Source organism: Epargyreus clarus, unplaced genomic scaffold (assembly GCF_041222505.1).
Source record: "Epargyreus clarus isolate Ecla_fem2 unplaced genomic scaffold, WU_Ecla_fem_2.2 ptg000015l, whole genome shotgun sequence".
Lineage (NCBI taxonomy): Eukaryota > Metazoa > Arthropoda > Insecta > Lepidoptera > Hesperiidae > Epargyreus > Epargyreus clarus.
In genome coordinates this window covers 8,261,659-8,281,479 of record NW_027332223.1, presented here as the reverse complement: position 1 = coordinate 8,281,479, position 19,821 = coordinate 8,261,659, and the positions used below count along the sequence as shown (strand labels likewise).

Below are 19,821 nucleotides of genomic sequence, written 5' to 3'. Positions count from 1 at the left end.
AATTTGCCCCATTCAAAAATCCGAGATAAGAAAGTACCGTGTGACCTGAAATATCCATAATATCTCCTTTTTAATTGACATCATGGCATCAGTTACAGTCTGTACAATATATCTAAATAAAGCTATTACCGAACGCACACATACGGTGATTTTCTAAATGAAGTTTTCTTTATTCTCGGTGTGAGTTTTTAATCCAGCACTCGATGAATTGAATCGATAGCTCTCGTACTCTTGATTCACCTGAAGATCGACATTTATCAAACTTTAAAAAATCATATTACTAAAAAAACTAAAAAAATAAAAACAAGGAATATACTGGTTAAATAAAGAATTTCGAAAGGACGTTAGGAATTTTTATCGTTAGGAAATATAAGAACATATGCACCTTGTTGTTGATTTTGATATGAGAGGCTTGTATTTGAGTCTCCGATCACTGAAAACAAATCAAGGAACGGAAACCAGACGAATCAGAATCGTACGTATATAGATGGCCGGCCTTAGATCAGTTGTCAAGTGACAAATGTCAAGTCAAATAGGTATTTCCGACTTGACTGCTTCTATTTTTTATCTGTTGTATTTATTTTTGGAAGACCGTGAGTGAAGCGGATATAATTATAATAGTTTTTGTACGCAGAAAAGCCACTATAATTCGTATTGTTTTTTCATTTTTTGTATAATTAAATTCACTGTGTATGTGCAATATAGTTTCATAATGTTTTGTTTTATCAAAAAACAGTAATTTAAGTGCTAACACTCCCACTTACTAAATCGACTATATCTGGCCTCATATCTCGAAATTCCTTTAGTTTTCTTGACGATTATGGCATTTAATATAGTCGCATAAGTGTATCTAAGTGATATTATCAGGAATATGATTAAATAATATCATTTTTTGTTGAAAACTTTTAGTTTTGGGATGTAGGCAGTAATTTGCATTAATATTGCATTAATATGTTTTCTATTTGATCTTACAATATTACTTCCACGTTGGTTATAAAGTTTAAAGGTAATGTTTAATAAAGTGTATTTTATTTTTAGGAAACATGATATTGCATTTCAAATAAAATGTCAACTGAGAATTGCTTGGTTAAGGCAATATATTCATTCAAAGGCAAAAACAATGATGAGCTATGTTTCAAGAAAGGTGACATTATCACGGTCACCCAGAGAGAGGAAGGTGGCTGGTGGGAGGGGACCTTGGGGGAGACAACAGGGTGGTTCCCTAGCAACTATGTGACTGAATACAAAGGTAATCTCAAATACATATCTTAAAACTCTTAACAGAATCTTACCTCTTTCAAGTCTTTACTAAAATAAGAGAAAGAATATTTGGGACTGACCTGACTAGTGAGTCATGCATTCCTTAAATATGTGTAGTATCTTGTTTTGAAGAACATTCATAAATGTGGAATGTCCTTTGCTATAAGTGTTGGAAATTACTAATAACTTTATTCCATACTTAAGAATCAAGTTATACATTCATAGCTCAGTCCCACACATTCACTTGAAATGCAGTTTGTGTGGGTTTAAAATATCTTGATGCAAAATTATAATTTTGAAATATCAAAGCAAGATGCATCAAAATAATGAAACCCAAACCTCACATAATTAACTTTCTATTAATAATATTACTAAACTCTTTACTCACTTTAATTCTACACCGTAAGGATCCCTAGAAGATATTGCTTTTTAACAATAAGACTGCCTTACTTTAAATTACGAAATTTATGAAATTATAAATTCATAGTGTTATTTCTGTCATTTGAGTACAATAAAGTGTTTTATTATATTATCAGTAGGTTTTAGAGATTACCTCTTTGTATGACCTTATTATAAATATCAGTGTGATTATCATTCAGTATGAAATCATAACTATTATGAAGATTAACCAAATACTTGCCAGAATCCTTAAATGCTCTGGTACTGTAATGGCTAATCATAAATTGTTTGGTAACATATAAACAGATGAATCAAATATTCTTGCTTTCAGATACATCGGGTTCCTTGACAACGTCACCTATTAGAGCAGCTTCAGAGATCCAAGCCTTTCGTAATGTTGTCCTCAAAGATATTATTGACTCTGAAAAAGCCCATGTGGCTGAAATGCAAGGCCTGGTCAGCAATTTCCTACAACCATTAGAGAAAAGTGATATGTAAGTTAGTCTATTATACTAATAATAATATTAATTGTATATTTCTTTTAAACAATATTTAGTTAGTGGCTAAGTATTAATAAGTTGTCCATTAAAAACAAAATTTGCTTGTTGAACATGAATCTATATGTGGAATTCCAACATTGACCTTTGGGCTAGCAACATTCTAGAGGTAAGAGTTTAAATCTCATTTAGCATTGTTTATGTTTATGACTACTGGTTATACCTAAACACCTGGGGATGAAGAATATCTCATCTATCTATTCATGGTATGATTTGAATAAATATTGGTTTTGAGCTACGATTATGTGTAACATGAGCTATATTTTGAATATAAAATTATCTATTACGAATGTTAAATCTTAGTATTTTTTCCTTTTAGGCTTACAAAGGATGAGTTCAAACAATTGACAGGCAATATAAATGAGGTGCTACAAACACATGAGCAATTTCTCAGTTTGCTAGAAGAGTGTGCCACAAAGACAGGACCGGATCAACGGGTGGGGGGCCTCTTTCTACAATGGGCCCCTAAAATAAAAGCTGTACATCAAACTTACTGTTCTGGTCATCCCAAAGCTGTGTGTGTTTTAGATAAATATAAGTAAGTAAGACTGTTATAAAATATTTGTATTTAAGATAAGTTGGGTTTTATTGGTGCTGGGTTTAAAACCATTTACAAATTGTATTACTTGTTCATGGGGCTATTTTTTTATAATTTGATCAATTTATTTCCCTCAACATGCCTTTACCCAAGTGTTGATATTACTCCAATTTACTGTACATCAATTTACTCTGTTTCTTTTAGTTACAAATAAAACAATTAGCATAATTATGTAAATGCATATGTGTTTTAAAAAATATCATCATCATCATCATCAACCCATTACTGTCCCACTGCTGGGCACGAGTCTCCTCTCAGAATGAGAAGGATTAGGCCATAGTCCACCGCGCTGGCCAAGTGCGTGTTGGTAGACTTCACATACCTTTGAAAACTTTTTTTTTTTTTTTTTAGAATTCTCAGGTATGCAGGTTTCCTCACGATGTTTTCCTTCACCGTTTAAGCAAGTGATAATTACTATTCTAATTAACTTCTTATACAACTATTATTTAAAAAATATATAAACACTGAAATGTCTATAGATTTTCTAAAGCAATTGAAATATTAAATTTATTTTTTCAGAGAGGAGCTGAATACATGGATGGAGAATGCTGGTGCTGTGTGCCCTGGGGTGCTAGTTTTGACAGCAGGGTTATCGAAGCCATTCCGCCGACTCGGCAAGTATCCTGCGATGCTGCAGGAGCTTGCTCGGCACGTCCATGAAGCTCATCCAGATAGAGGCGATACACATAGAGCTTCTGTTGTCTATAAAGATATAGCTGTAAGTGGTTCTTTCTTACATTAAATGGCTTAAAATTACATTATTGGTTGGTAAAGGGGAAATCTTTACAATTATTATTGATCCTACTAAATCCATAACTTAGTTGTTGCTGACTTTGTTAACATGTTTGTTGACCTTCAAATAATTTTATATTTCTTGTGCCCACTTAAAATTTTTATTCTTTGGCTTTTGACAAACTTGTTACTGTATGTTATCAAACATAAAAGATACATATCTCAATTTCTTTTCTTTCATAAAATGGCTTCCATTAATCATCTTATATATTAATCATCATTATCTTTTACCAATTGATTTAAGATAAATATTCATTGCAGAGCGGTTGTGCAGCTTTAAGGCGCCAAAAAGAACTAGAACTTCAAGTTGTAACAGGCGAGGTCCGTGGGTGGCCGGGTGGAGAGCTGACTTCTCTAGGAGATGTGTTACATATGGGAAGTGTTGCAGTGGGACCATCCCACCAAGATCGTTACCTCGTGTTATTCCCCTCAGCACTCCTTTTGTTGTCTGTGAGCAAAAGGGTTTCTGCTTTTGTGTATGAGGTATGCACTACATTTTTATTGAATTTTTTTATAAATGTTGTTTTTGTTTAAAATAATGTTGCATGTAGTCCACCGGTTGTTAAGTGGTCACTGCTATCTAGAGATATCTGTAACCCACGCCATATAGGATGGATTCCACTTGAAGCAGACGCTTGTATTTGTACATTATGAGGGCTAAATTAGTAGCCAATATCTATGCCAGCCGGCGAATACTCCCTTGCAGCAAATTTGAATGAAATGCTCATTGTGTTTTGTATTTTGTACCATAATAAGAATAACATTGTCTTTTACAGGGTTGTCTACCATTGACTGGAATCACTGTTTGCAAGTTAGATGATACAGACACGCGAAAAAATGCATTTGAAATAAGTGGACCTATGATCGATACGATAGTAGCCGTGTGTCAGACAAAAGCCGAAGCAGACAACTGGGTCAGCCTATTACAGAAACATTCAAACACAAATAGCCCCTCACACGAACCAGGCCAGCCCCATTCTTTGCCACACGTAAGTATTCGCTAAGTTTCTCTAAATATACAGTATTTAAAGCGTAAAGTTCATTTATTTCAAATCGTACAATTATATCTTTTAATTTCTCACATAGCTGACCCGTTCCCCTTCTGAAGGAGCGTTGTCTAGCATCAACACTAGTCGACGCAGCCTTTATCACGTGACGTTGCCGCCGCCTAGTTACCCTTCTGCGTCACCATATTATTCGTTAACGAAATACTTTGCGAGACTTGTAAAGAAAAAAGTTATAACAAGGCAAATGTTGCGAAAGCTTTTACACGAAAGAACGTGGGCGAAAGCGTTTGAACTGACAGGTATACCTGTTATGCGTAGGCATAAAAATCATATAAGGCTTAGAATAGAAAACGATGGCACGATTGGCACAGAGACCGAGTATTCGGACAGCGATAGAAATTCAGAAGATAGCGATAGAGAAACTGATACCACAGAATCGTACTCCAATTCAAATTTTTCTGATACTGAAATGAATAGTTCTAATTTGTTACGTCAGAATGCTTTGGATGCAAGCCGCTCTAGAACGATTTCGTCGTCGTGTAGTAGTAGTTGGGGGAGTAACTTCGGTTACGTAAGATATTTTGATACATCTGTGGACATGCAACAGGACTTGCCGCAAATAGTTAAGGGTGATTGTGCAAAGAATTTGTTCATTCAGACATCTAGTGATGCTTCTGATGAAAATTTTGCACTCGACGACGATTTGAAACAAGTATCTCGTCTTACTAAACCCCTCATTCAACATTCCGGTAGCACAGAAAATTCTAGTTTTGAGGTCAAACCTTACATGGCTTGTGAAGATTTAAGCAACATGGATCAAAATATGCAGATTGATACACTCGGAAATGATTTAACAGATTTTATTCCTACAAGACGCAGTTTTCCAAATATCAGTGGCAAAAATGATGGAATGCCAAAGCTGTGGAAGTCTACAGAAGAACAATATAACCACCAAGACACAGATGAAAATAATGATATACATTTAGGAGTACTAGAATCTTTAGACCCGCCCTCACCAAAACAGTCAAGAGACTATATGGTTGATTCGATTATACTTGATCCCCCGCCAATGTTTCGAAACGAAGATGAAGATGTAAAAATAATAAACGTTAATCTTAACGCCAACGTACCTTTTCGAAAACATTCATTAAACTCTGATAAAAAGCTTCGTCGATCTGTGTCTAAATCAATGGTTGAAACAGAGAGTGTGAAGAGAAGCAACGATATACACCTACAGAGGATGAGTTCGCAATCCGAAACACAAAAAGTTCGGAGGAAATGTGAATGTTGCAACCGATCTTTGTGCCCGAGTCCCAGATCCTCTGATTCCGGGGTAGCGGGAAGTTGCAATTTAGCTTCACCAGAATTGAATATGCACGAGTACACCAGCACTGGAAATACTGGTCATGATTCTGATAGCCACGACAAAGGATCGGATCATTCGAAGAATTCTCTAAACAATCTGTCACAAGACACTTACGACGCAGATCACAGGAAGCTAACACTTTCTGAAATAGAAGCTGCTACATACGAAGATCAATGCAGGTGTACGTCACCCTTTGGCTCTACAGCTAGAACGTCCTGTGTAACAAGTGTGACGTCAGAAACGAGCCTCGACGTTCTAGACTCATCGAACGCCTTGGTGAAGTCAACGTTTGCGGCAAATCCGCCTTTATCTGCATCGCAAATAAAGCGAACGTCTATCAGACGCAACATAGAAAGTTATGTGCCTGAGATAAAAATTAAACCAGAAGTGCCACCTCGTATTTACCGAAAGCCGAGCACTCATTTAGAGGTTCCTAAAAACGTACGTCACCCTATGCCTTGTCAATGGAGTACTTTGAACATTACCGAACGCACTAAGCCTAGCTTGCACTACCATATGAGAATATATAGGGAGAAGCCCGAGACTACGAACAGACCGTCTCGCCGAGAAGCAACTCGCAATTGTGACGTTTTCGATAAAGATAAAAAACAAAGAGACAGTGTGTACAGTCAAACGCAAAAGTCCAGGTCGCGAAGTGAGGATCTATCGAAAGTGCAGAAGGGTTTGACGGAGGCCCAGACGGGCTTCGTGGTGTATCGTTCAGATTTATATGCCCACTGGTGGATGAAAGCCAAATTGCCAATAACCGTGGTCACCGACTCAGGCAAGGATTATTTTTTTGTAAAGAGATACTGTTTGGTGTATCACTGGTTTGACGATAATATTGCCTTGAAGTTTTGTAACCACTAGATTAATACTGTCACTAGATTTGCCCCAGTATTCCAGTGCTTTACTTGATCATCCTTGCCTGTGTTTATTCATCTACTAACTAAGAAAAACAATCATCGCAAATAGACCATTTACTAACATATTAAGAAACATTGTATCGATGCATGGACAAGCTTCAAACCACAACCTATGTTTTCTGTGACTAGACATAAAATAATGTTTTAAATTCAAAACCCAGTTAAAAGGGGTCAGTTAAAACAATGAAGCTTTATTGTTTGTGGTTATAAACGATACTTTTAGTCATACTGAATAAAGTGTGATAATAAATAGTTCTAAAATAATAATGTTAGGTGTATTAAAAGAGCAAAATACTCTGTTCTTAATAGATTTAAAACTGTCTAAAAATGAACATTCATATATGCATATATGTGTTGGGTAAAGTGTGATGTTGATATTACGTTTATTATTATTATATTACAATCAATTAATTCTATTTTTTTTGCAGATGGCCACGAGCGACACTAACAACGACATCTCATCAGGTCTAACCAGCCACAAGCGATCACATTCATTCAACAATCATCAAAGCTACACACAACATACGCAGCAAACACAAAAGAACAAACAAAAGAACCAATCGGCACGCTGGCTTCTTAACTCCTGCGATTCTCTCGACCAGTCGCCTTCTAAAGCAACTAAAAGTCCAATTGGAAAGAAATTCTCTTCTGTAGATTTCATAGATACGGCTGGATCTAATTATAGCAACAAAGGTAATTATTATTATCGTATAGACTTTGTTATAATAAATTGTAGGCGAAGTATAGTGTGGAGTGTAAGGTTATTTGGAGGAATATAAATACGTAATTGATTTTAGCTATAAAGTATTTATTTCTTATGTTACCAGTTACATGATGAAAACCTTGTTTATGGCTACAGACTCAGTGTATGTAAAGGGTTAAATGGGAAATTTTACAGCACTTAACCCCACCTTGTCATACTCAGCGCTATGAAGAGGACTCCGTCATCTCCAAATAAAAGCAACCGGAGTCCTCTGAACATAGTTTCCCTTGGGCGATTTCATAGGAGCTCATAAGGATTTTGGTGCAATTTACGGTCTTCTTATACCTTTGGGTTTTTACGTCGTATACGTTCAAGTTACTCCCTTGCCGCCCACAACCTTGGAACTCCCTTTAGACGCCGCCGATAAGCAGGAGATACCGTAGCTCTAATCTAATCCTTAGTACGAGTTTATACGTTTTCACAAAAATGACTGTTTTTGTATTTGATAACGTATTTGCCCATACATTTCCAATCAGCGCCCCTACCGGACTGTATCAGAACAGATTGGAAATGTATGGGAAATACGTAAACAAATATAAAAACAGTCATTTTTGTAAAAACGTAAACGTTTTACAACTAGTCCTGAAACAAGGACATTAGCTTCCTATCTTCCAGCATCATATTCAGCGATAACCAAAACAGTATAACTTTTAAGCAGTTTCAAACGTTGAAGGTTGGAGCGTGACATGCTTGCGGCCAGCGCCGCCGCTCCGGCCGCAGTCGTTCACGGTCGGCTCCGACGAGAACATCGGCCCCACGCACCCGTACGCGCCGCACCAACGGAAGTCCAACTCGTACGAAGAGGACGCGCTCATACTGAAAGTCATCGAGGCCTACTGCACTTCGGCACGATGCAGGAACGCCGTCAGTTCTGGTGAGTATGGAAGGAGAATTGAAACGTGATTACGTTTTTTTTTTATTATACAGGTTTAAGTTTACTAATAATACTTGCAAGGACAAATATGTTAGTAATAACATTCGAATATTCGTACCCGCTGCGCAGAAATACATGGATGATGTTAAAAGTTCGGAATGTTACCGAAGATTCTTCGTAGGCGCTATCAAAGTGAGAAGTGTGTAGAGAAATATGTTTGAACCATATTAACTCTTACCTGATTTGTTTACATATTAGAGGGCAATTAGACATCTACACTAATATTATAAAGAGGAAAATTTTGTTTGTTTGTTTGGTTGTAATGAATAGGCTCAAAAACTACTGGACTGATTTTAAAAATTCATTCACCAATCGAAAGCTACATTATCCACGAGTAACTATGAGGCTATATTTTATATGAAATATATTTGATAAATAAATAAAACGAAATAAGTACGTACCTTCATAGCCATGAGTAGTAGATAACTAGTTAAGCTAGTAGATTATTTTGCGAAACATCGAGCGGTTTCATTAGACACATAATGAGAGGTCTAGTAGCCTTAAACGCAAGGAACAAGCGTAAATACGTAATATTTCATATTTAATATTAGAATTTTCAAATATTAAGAAACACGAATTACGTACTCTTCTCCGACATTTTTTTCAAATTCATACTTAGGAAACTTTCTCATCTAGCAAAAATGTATTCTCACCTTTTTGATTTACAAAAGGGATTAAGTATGAGTCAAATTTTAGGCTTAGGGTCTGTCCGCCACATTTTTGTCTATAGCCCGTCCGTTCTAAAATGTATGCAGGAAACAGTGTATGGGTGTGTGGGTACGTGCATATTAATTTGCTTGAATGTACACGTGCATGTGGGCGTGTGAAGCAACGAAGCAAATCATATTAGTTGTCTACACTTATATTCGTAACTCTAATTGTATGAGAGAGCTTTAAAAATAAAATGTACTATTTACTCTATCTATTTCATTGTCACAAGATACGTTAACTTTTTAGACTGTGTTGTGGACGAGAGCGTGATTGATGTGTGGACATTAATTGTTAATTTATATACTTAGCTCCCTGTAACCTCCCTATGAGTAATGGCAAGCTTAATTTTAGTACTTACAAAATAGTACTTATTCCACTTTACAATAATTTATCATTGAAGATATCAGGAGAGTAGAGTAGAAGCGACCTATCTTCGGTAACAAAAATATTTGAATCGTACACATAATGTTTGAAGTGTGAACTATAAATTTATCAATATTCTATGTCCTTAACAACATTATCCGTGTATTTAATGTTATGTGTATGTATTTGCTCCTTCATATGGTTCGATGAATTCAAGTAACTGATAACATGCTACATTACACCTATTATCGGGTTGACGTGAGCCGTCGATACGAATATACTCGTAATGCTAGGTAGGACATAATGTTCTGGCAATAAATATATTTGAACTATAACCTATAGTAATAATATTGGATAAAGTTAATACTAACATATTATATTTATTTATAAACAAATGAAATGAATAAATTACTATATTGTTTAGATCGATGCGTATAAAGCTTATGAGCTGGTATAATACTGCAATGCTATAATATAAATGTTGACCTTATAAATTAGATAAAGGTAACAACTAACATAGCTTTAATTATTATACAGTACCCAATATCCCCCTGGAGATATTCGAGTCGACAAGGAGGAGACACGCGAAGTCAAGGAACCGTATTATCAGTTGGTTATTAGAATGAGAGATCTGTATTTTTAATATATTAAAACCAAATATAACTAATCATGTTAAGTGTAGCGCTTGGTAATTAAACAATCGTTGTTAAACATTGTCGTTGGTGTCACGAATGTCATGATAACTCTTGTATCGATGTTATTTACATAATAATACTCAATTATATATTCTCGCATTATTTAATATATTGGCATATTTATAGGCACACGATGCATGATAATAATGGCATGCTTGATTATTATATTATCCTATAGTACGCCGTATACCCATTTACTCGTAGATCTGAAAGTAGCTAAGTAGTACAAGTAATCATGACAATTTTTTTAAATTATATTTTATAATGTTATTGATTTAGTACAAAGTAGCTAGTCATTGTAACAATATGAAGCCATACATTTCTCAGTATTAAAATTCAGATCTTATTATTTAAATTATTTATTTAATGTTCGTTCTGCTACAATAAAGTTAAATTTTAATTATTTTTAAATTGCTTTTTAGAAATATGGTTCTACATAGGCAAACTTGCGCTATCCAATCTGTTTCTTTTTACGCATACTTATTGTAACAAGGCAATCGAGGTTTATTCGCCGCTACTAACAGTTATTATAATCCATGCAAAGTCGACATATTCATACAATGAATGTCACTAAATCTTTTAATCGAATAAGCAAATACACAGCTACCGAACAAGCACCCTACTGCCCGTGGCTACTCGGTCGTCTGAAACTTTCTATTTTGTTACATGCGGCTGCCTTTATATCGCACCTGCAGTGGACTGCGGCCACTTTTCTCTCGGTAAAGTACAAAATCACGCACTCGCTACTAACATCTCTCACCATAACTATACCAAGCTGCCGGTCGTCCGGAGGGGCGACTCGCCGGAATACGCCGGCTGCGGTAGGTCGTCGAAGGTGAAGCGTAACAAGAGCTCGTCCGCGGCGGACGCGTACGCGTACCGGTCGCCGGAGACGCGGCGGTTGCTCTCCGAGCGCAAGTTTCAGCTGAACCGGTCGAACCCGAACCTGTGGGAGGGGTCGGAGGGGCGGCGCGCGGCGGAGGCGCGGGCGCGGCGCAGCGGCTCGCAGCCGAGCCTGGCGCCGCGCCGGCCCGCGCCCGCGCCCGCGCCGCCCGCGCCCGCCGCGCGCTCCTCCACCTGGTGCTGCGGCACCTTCATCAAGCACCTCACCAAGTCCCACCATTTCGATTGAACCGTCCGCTCGCTCGCCTCCCCGAGAGTCCCGCGTTTTGCCGTTGCCGTGCCTTCCTATCGGGTGTGCGTGATTGATCGTTGGCGTTCTCGTTTAAATTCCGAGCGTGCTCCCTCCACTAACAATCTTAAAATTCCTCGTGCAAGGTTTTAACCCGCTTAAGTAACGATACGTTCATTGAGATGCATGTAGTGTATATCATTTTTGAAAGCTATTATTTCCGAATTTCATTAACGCCTGATAAACTTTGTTATCTATGTGAACATAGATTTGTTTATGTGTAGTGTATGTGTGCAGTATTATTTAGATTGTATATTTTACTTTAATAATCGCTTAAATTATATTAATGGTGCATAAAAAATAACGATATTGCATAAGAATGCATGTTTTTTTTCCTATTTTATTACATTGTTGAATATTTACTATTTACCTTATTTTGTATTTGTACACATACAATTGCTATTAAAAATGTACACGAATTTATATTATTACATACTTTTGGCAATTATAAAGTATTCTGATTGTATATGATTTAAGCATTAAGCAGCTAAAATCTTAAAGGGTAGACCATAGAAATAAAACAATATTAAAATGTCCAGAAGTGCAAGCTCAGCCTCAACTTTCATATTGTATATATTTCTTTTAAAATAAAACTTTTAAGATAAGAGCCTCTTTGATACGCCTGATTATAAACATAAAGTTACAACAACTATCAAATAGACATTTTTATTACAATTATACCAAATGATACAACATTTATTCATAATACTGGTATCTTGTAATATAAGACTTATTGTTTTAAATAAACGTGGCGAGTCAATGTTGAAATAAATATAAATCAATATTATTATTAATTGAAAAAAATCTGTTTAATGTAGGTATCCCATCTTGTGCTCAAAGAGGTATAGAGATCATTTTAACAAGTTTTAAAATATATTTTTGGCGATAATAATTAACTTTTCGCATTATAAGTCGTCCGATTATTGTCTGTTACTAGGCCTTAGTTAACTAAAAATATAAACCTATAAAATGGGACTTTCGAGATGGGACAAAACAATCAAATTGTTTCTTGTTAAAGAGATACACACCTGTATAACTACGATCCTCCGCTACAACATAATCGAAATAACTAAAAAATAAAATATATAATCTGGTAACACAGTATTGTTCGCTACATCGAAAAGTTATTTCACTCGCATTCGTACGCCGTATTACGTAAAATATAGGCACGTTTCATGCAAAATGCAATTATGCATATTGTTTCGGTTTGAATAGCAATCAGGAATGAAAGCGCAGTCCATATTTTTATTCCAAATTTAAAAAACGTAAAAAAGAAAAATGACGTCGACCAAGACCTTTGCCTTTGTGTAATCTGTATCATTGAACACTATTGTGTTTCAATTGGTATGTTCCACTAGGTCAATCATTTGCTATTGATATTTGCGCAATAAATTGCGAAAAACTAGCCAATCCTATTGGAGCGAGCATTATGTAGGGTCCCCTGGGCCATTTGATTCCGCGCAGTTTTCCCTCCATGGTCCTCATATCCATCATATCCGATTTTTTTATTCAGTTTACATCATTATCGTGCCAATAGCACGTACTGCCATACATGTAATTCGAGAAGAAAATTTTCCATAAAAGTCAGATTTCACCTATATCTTTATTTAAAGATTAGTTATGCTAACAAAATTATGAGCCAAAAGACTACAACGGACATAAAAAGAAGAGTATTCCATGTTAAAAATCAGAACCTAAAAGGGCTTTGGACATCTAAAATACATTGTTTGGCAATACTTGTGTTGTAGCAGCTGTTATCGTATTCGTGTAGGTCGTATGTTTTATGGACATTATTTGAGAAACAACACTAAAACGTGTGAAATTAAAATTTTGAAATGTACTCTACATTTGAAAATTTTGTCTTGACATAGAGCTATAATAAATCCGCAGAAAATGAACCCCGGAAAAAAATAGACATCTTAAAAAACAACTTCTTAAGTGATACAATAATCTTATATATAAAATTCTCGTGTCACAATGTTAGTTACCGTACTCCTCCGAAACGGCTTTACCGATTTTCACCAAATTTTATATGCATATTCAGTAGGTCTGAAATCAAGTACTATATTTTTCATACCCCTAAGTCTGGGTTGTTCACCCTTAACATTTTTTTTATTTATATAGTAACACAACGTTTGCCGGGTCAGCTACATAGTATATTTGTAAAGAGAACGCTGAAAAATGTACGTGGAATAACTATTTAACTAAAATATTAATTATCTATTGGGTTTCTTGTAAGATTTTAAGGAGACTGGATAATAGTGGAATCAGAACAAAAGAACTTATCAAAATTCCGGGAATTCCAATTAAAACAAGAGTACAAATATTAATTTTGTACGTTATTTGATCGTAATAGCCAATGTCGGAGCCCCTGGAGGAATCCTATTTTTTTCTCAGGGCGCCTACTTCGGTTGAACCTCGTTTGATAGATTTAATTAAAAATACCTACTGCTTATCTAGGTTCACCTTTAATCCGGGATCCCTTATAATCTTTTGTTGTTGTGATACATCTTAACCAGATAATGGTAACAATTTATGACATTACACGATTAGTATAGTACACAAAAAGGTAACATGAATCAAATCCGATATATAAAATATGCGCCATTTAATTTTTATATATTTCCAACATAGATTAGTAAAGATTACTCACTCCTAACAAGAAAATGTACCCAGTTTTGAGAATTGAAATAATTGCGTAAAAAAGTTTTGCCGCGTCTCCGTGCTAAAATGTCCCTAAAATATTTGATATAATTATTTATTTATTACGTAAATTACGTAATTATTACGTAAATTAGTTATTTATTCGTAAATTTTCTCTAAAAATGTTTTTATTTGCCAAGGATTCAAAAAAAGAACTTACTAAAATAAGCCGTTTGTGGCTTCATTCAATTTCAAGGCGGCGAAGTATCTTTACTAATCTATGATTTCCAATGATACTTTTAATTAGAAAACTAAACGGTAGCTTATTTAAAATGTATTAACTATTATAATAATTTATGTATACTTCCATCCATTTTTAATGTAATGCGCATTTTTTTAATAACACGATCTGATTAGGATTACTTTACCATTGCCTTTGATAATGAGACCACAGAAATATATTACAATTTTCCCCATACATACTTTTTCCTACATAGGTAATCGAAAATAACTTCAAATCTTTTTATTATAAGCATAGATTTTATTACAATTGTAGAAGAAATAGATGTAACTCAACGGCGTAGGGCTTACTGGCCTACGCTATACAATGCGCTAGTAAATATTTCACTAACCAAGCTCTATAAGTATTATCATTTTATTTAATTTTTATGTTCATAAACTTAATATTTTATATTTGTCTTTCATAATAATGGTGCGTATGGTTGTTATTGTATTAAATACAAGTTGAAAAGTCCCGGTATCCATCTAGTTGATATTAATTATTATGTTAATATTATTTAGTAGTGTTGTAAACAAGATATTAACGTATGAATCTCTTTCATATATTAACTTGTCTCAGACTAGTGTTACGTCGAAACTTTTGATTAATTTCATACCTATCTTGTCTCTTGATTAAAACTTTTGGCTGAACGGCGTTATCTAACAAACCGAGGACATATGTACATTTTACATTGTACATAGCAATAAGAATAAAACTGTGTAATTTAAGGGTACTTTCTGTTTTTATTATACTGACTAAAACCCGCAACTATGTTCGTGGGGATAGCGGAAATAAAGGCACTTTTCACAGACGTTTATCATCTGAACTCCTTTTACAGTCAACCCATTGTATGAAACTGAATAAAATGTAGACTATCTACATAAGAATACCAATGTATTCACCAGGAAAAGTACATTTAGAACTACTACGGGTTGTGATTCTTAACTTTGTCACACTGTTACGTAAAGGTACAAATACTTAATTGACACGTTTAAATCTATGTACCTATACCTAACATAGATAAAGTTCCGTAAACTAATAATGAACTTTTGTTTTACGTGTCCTGAAAGGCTCTCCTTTATCTTTTAACTAACTTTTACCCACGACTTCTTATTCTGAGTACTGTAAAGTAATCTGCGGTAATTTCAGCTGTTACCTACCTATATGTAGATACAGCCTATATTCTATTACATTAATTAACAGTGGCCATATACGTAATGCTTGTCGAGAACAACAGTGTATTATCGTGAAGATTGAAATCTGTTAATTGAGATTAGTGTTTGCAGACAGGCGATCTCATGCGACATGTTGATACTATACTAAAAGTTATAAGCATAAAATTTTATTTAGTATACAAACTATTCTCTTTAGTGTTAAGCGCAGTGCAGTCTTAAACATACACATCTACTAAATGTAAATGGACATGTCGAAGCCACAGTTTGCATGCGTTTGAAATTAAGATAACAACGTTGAAACATTTACATGTATATGTCTTTATTGAAAACACAGCAGTGCCAAATGGAAGTTTCACTTCAACAGATATAGACTGTGCTGGCTTATGTAAAATCCTTCACTAAAACTGTTTAGTTTTAGTGAAGGATTTCCACGCCTATTTCTAATAACAGCAGTGTTAGGCGCTGCTATGTCCCGGTTTGAAGGGTGTGGTAAGGGAGACAGACTTTTCCGAGGCGTTCCAGCTTAGTCCTCAGGGGTAGCGGTGCATCTGTGGCCGACCTCAGGTAGGAATATCTAATCCTACCTGGGGTTGATAACAGATGTCCATGGGTGGCAGTAGCCACTTACCATCAGGTGGACTGCATGCTCGTCTGCTACTCTTATATTATATATATATAAAAAAAAGTATAATAGACATTCATTTACACAATGAATACGTATCGATTGTAATATGATTAAATGGCCTACATATGAAATCCATACGTGTAATATGTGGCATGAATTTTTCTGCCGTATTCGCGAAGCGCTATAGTATAGAGCTTAAAAGGCGCAAAAAGAACTCTTTAAAACACATCTACTATTGTGAATATTCATTGGCGACAATGACTACTTTATGAAACCGAACTATATCGCTCAAACCAACCCTAATTAAATATGGTCGTTAATGCCGTTTTTTCGGTCAAAAATAAACATCCCCGTACGTCTTCGCCTTTAAAGTACGCACAGCGCAGATTAGTAAAGATACTTCGCCGCCTTGAAATTGAATGAAGCCACAAACGGCTTATTAGTAAGTTATTTTTTTGAATTCTTGGCAAATAAAAACATTTTTTGGGGAAAATTTACGAATAATTAACTAATACTGCGTAATTTACATAATAAATAAATAATTATTTCAAATATTTTAGGGACATTTGAGCACGGAGACGTGGCAAAACTTTTTAACGCAACTATTTCAATTCTCAAAACTGGGTACATTTACTTGTTAGGAGTGAGTAATCTTTACAAGATGGATTGGAACAAAGCGTTCCATGTTATCCTCAGAGGTGGTACGTACGCACTTGTGGGTGACGTCCCAGGCAGCACTATCTGTGGTAATAGATGCCCAGGGGCGGAAGTAACCATTAATGAAATTTATTTGACAGCCTTAAATAAAATAATTGTCCGAGAATACGTGACATGTGTAAATGCAATGAGCATGCAAATATGATATATAACTTTGTGTCCGTCACTCCACCCACGAGATTGTTCATTTACATAACTATACGATCTGATTAAGTGTTCCGCTGTAGTTGAAATAAAATATGAACTACGTGTAACATTCACCTGGCTTTGTTAACTATGTTCATTCAACATTTGATAGTTTCCAACCTTGTGTTTAGCAAAACCCATACATTATTTTTTTTTATAAAACTCAACTTTCATTTGTTAAAAATTAAGAAAACCTTTTTAATTTATTAAAGGCATTAATCCCAAACAACGTCCCAAATTAATAAATAATCATTTTAATCCGTTTATCTAAGTTTTGTTTTCTTAGCACTTACCTAAATTACTTTTAAACAAACTTCTTTATACGAATCAACAAATTAAAACCATATAAGCCGGAGTAACCTCACGTAGCAAACCGCATCTGAAAGGTCTTACTTATTTGTTTCCAACTTTTACTATTAAACATACGATATTTACTGGGGTTGTTGAATCCTCTGCATTCGCGTAAATTCGGGGTAATTTTTTCCGTTTATCTCTTTCGTGAATTAGATTTTCTTATTCTCGTTAAACCATCGTTACACAGTTTTATTCTCTCTCATTTACTCGTTCTTTCTGGCATTTGTGTAATATATACCAATTTACATTAAGAAAACTTAGTGAATTGTTCAACCAGTCAAAGCCAAAGATCTGTGTACATTTTATTTATTTAAAAGTATTAAAGTATAGGTAACGAAAAACTAATCATATTGTTTGTATTTAAATAATGTCGAATTGTCTGCATTAGCTTAGCTTAAGCAGATATTTTTGAATTGTAAAATAAACTTGCTCCTCATATCATCCTTTAGACACTTTGATAATTAAAAGACCTTTAATATACATAGTACAGCAGGTTATAAGTACTACTAGTCATGTGGCAGTAACGTTTTTTTTAATTTTGGATTTTCATATAAGACAAATGTTGATTCAATAATTGATGAATGAGGACCAGGTCGCTAAGTCATTTGATTTTGTTCTAAGAAACAACAATGCATTATTTTAGCGTGTGTTATTCAATATTATATGTATCATGTTTATTTTTTTAACGAATTTTATTGTAGATGATTATATTTATAAGTATTTTTAAATAAAAATTATCTAATTGATCTGTAAATTTTATATTATTTATCACAACGACTTATAAACTGTCCTTCTATTCCTTTATGTATTTAAATATATTATTTTCTCCAGAATCAAGGCTTGTATTACTAACCGCCTTACATCTGATCAAGGTGGGTACAGTATACAAAAATCATCTAGCTAATTATATATCAATGAACGGTTTTACATAAAGGCTTTATTTCCAGAATGCGACGACGAATCTCCGATGTCAATAGAGGCGTTAGTTAGATCGCCGTCGCTGCCAATACACTCTACGTCGAACCATGGGTCACCCAGTCTTTGGACCATTGTCATGCGGCTACAAAATGAAGTGAAAACCTTGAAATTGGACGTGAAGAACTTACAACTCCAGTTGAACGAAGAAAAACAAGAACGAACTCTTGCCATCGCTGCGATACAGTCGAAAAATATTTTAAAAGATGTTAAGGAGAGTAAATGCTGACTTGCGTATTAGTAATAAGTATGACACAAGTATTATTATATTTTTAAAGTAATAAAATTTACAGTATTTGCAATTTAAACATGTTTGTAATTTTTACACCTCTACCCTTATTATCGGTAAAATAATTAAGTCCTGTACACTTCTCACTTCATTTCTTATAATTTTGCATTATAAAAAATATGTAAAGTTACTCATCTTATTTTATAGGAAGGCTGATATACTATTAATGAGATATTCTAATTTAAACACCATGCCTTCTTAATCGACCTGAAATAATATTTTTGGCGTATTTGGGGTCTATTATTTCCTAAAATAGTCCTTTTAGTCTATTTTCGTTCGAAAGATATTTCAGTCCACACATAGTTTACTTTTAATCTACTCTCTGGCCGTTCTGGTTTTAGACTTCGATCCGCAAACACCGATAGTGATGTATCAATAGCTCAAAGGACTACAACAGACTATCTATGTCTCAAGTCAAATTCAAAGACATAAGTCACGCGTCTACACTGTTTCGTAGCGATGCCCAAGCAATTGAATCGAACTATGTTGTTATACTTGCAATAGACAAAAGCCCTTAGGTATTATCCGGGTTTAAGAGACTTCGACTCTACGTAATAGCTTTACAGTTGGAATTCTCAATGGCTGTGCTAGTAAGATGCCCAATATCGTCCACTGTTCGGTTTCAATGTACCCTGAATGGGTTTGGAATGAAACTGCATTCGTCTTAGGTCGATTCATAAAGCAGAATGTTCTAGCCAGTCTATAGCTGGAACTAATCTAACCGAGGCGGGCTGTGATGGCTAACGCGGTTCAGTGGTTGCCTATTGAGCTGGATCGCCGCTACGCTGCACATATTCGTAGGTGGAGGCACTGCAAAGGGTAACAATAATGTGAACGAGATAAAAATGTCTACAATTCCGTTTGGTTCGCTGACCACTGTCCACTGGAATATAGTTGGAGAATGTCAAATGATGTTATCGAAACTGACCTCCCTATTACAGTTTCAGAGCACTATTTTTAATGGAAATTGTTGTAGGTACACAAACTCGCATTTGGTAAAGATGATATTGGTAA

The 19,821-nt window shown here is 35.0% G+C and overlaps 1 protein-coding gene across 6 annotated transcripts; it reads left to right on the top strand.

The window, feature by feature from the left end:
* The first annotated feature begins 490 nt into the window (after positions 1–490).
* Positions 491–18,826, top strand: RtGEF (Rho-type guanine nucleotide exchange factor). 6 transcript variants are annotated; one of them, XM_073080473.1, is made up of 12 exons: positions 543–690; positions 1,039–1,249; positions 1,991–2,153; positions 2,536–2,754; positions 3,334–3,532; positions 3,868–4,089; positions 4,383–4,595; positions 7,334–7,598; positions 8,327–8,542; positions 10,214–10,285; positions 11,067–11,090; positions 18,491–18,826. In XM_073080473.1, exons 2-12 carry the CDS (start codon positions 1,066–1,068, stop codon positions 18,745–18,747), a joined length of 2,034 nt encoding a protein of 677 aa, XP_072936574.1. In that variant the 5' UTR covers positions 543–690; positions 1,039–1,065; the 3' UTR covers positions 18,748–18,826. The 6 variants fall into 6 exon arrangements, with proteins under 6 accessions (XP_072936572.1, XP_072936571.1, XP_072936574.1 ...); XM_073080474.1 differs by lacking the exon at positions 10,214–10,285 and adding an exon at positions 4,693–6,780 and having other exon boundaries at positions 8,342–8,542; XM_073080471.1 differs by lacking the exons at positions 10,214–10,285; positions 18,491–18,826 and having other exon boundaries at positions 491–593; positions 8,342–8,542; positions 11,067–11,518.
* Positions 18,827–19,821: the final 995 nt, after the last annotated feature.

Bases quoted from the DNA above. Each gene is read 5' to 3' on its own strand.
- RtGEF (XM_073080474.1), top strand. From the start codon at position 1,066: ATGTCAACTGAGAATTGCTTGGTTAAGGCAATATATTCATTCAAAGGC. The intron at 2,755-3,333 runs GTAAGTAAGACT...TTATTTTTTCAG, and splicing joins TGTGTTTTAGATAAATATAA to AGAGGAGCTGAATACATGGA. The intron at 7,599-8,341 runs GTAATTATTATT...CAAACGTTGAAG, and splicing joins ATCTAATTATAGCAACAAAG to GTTGGAGCGTGACATGCTTG.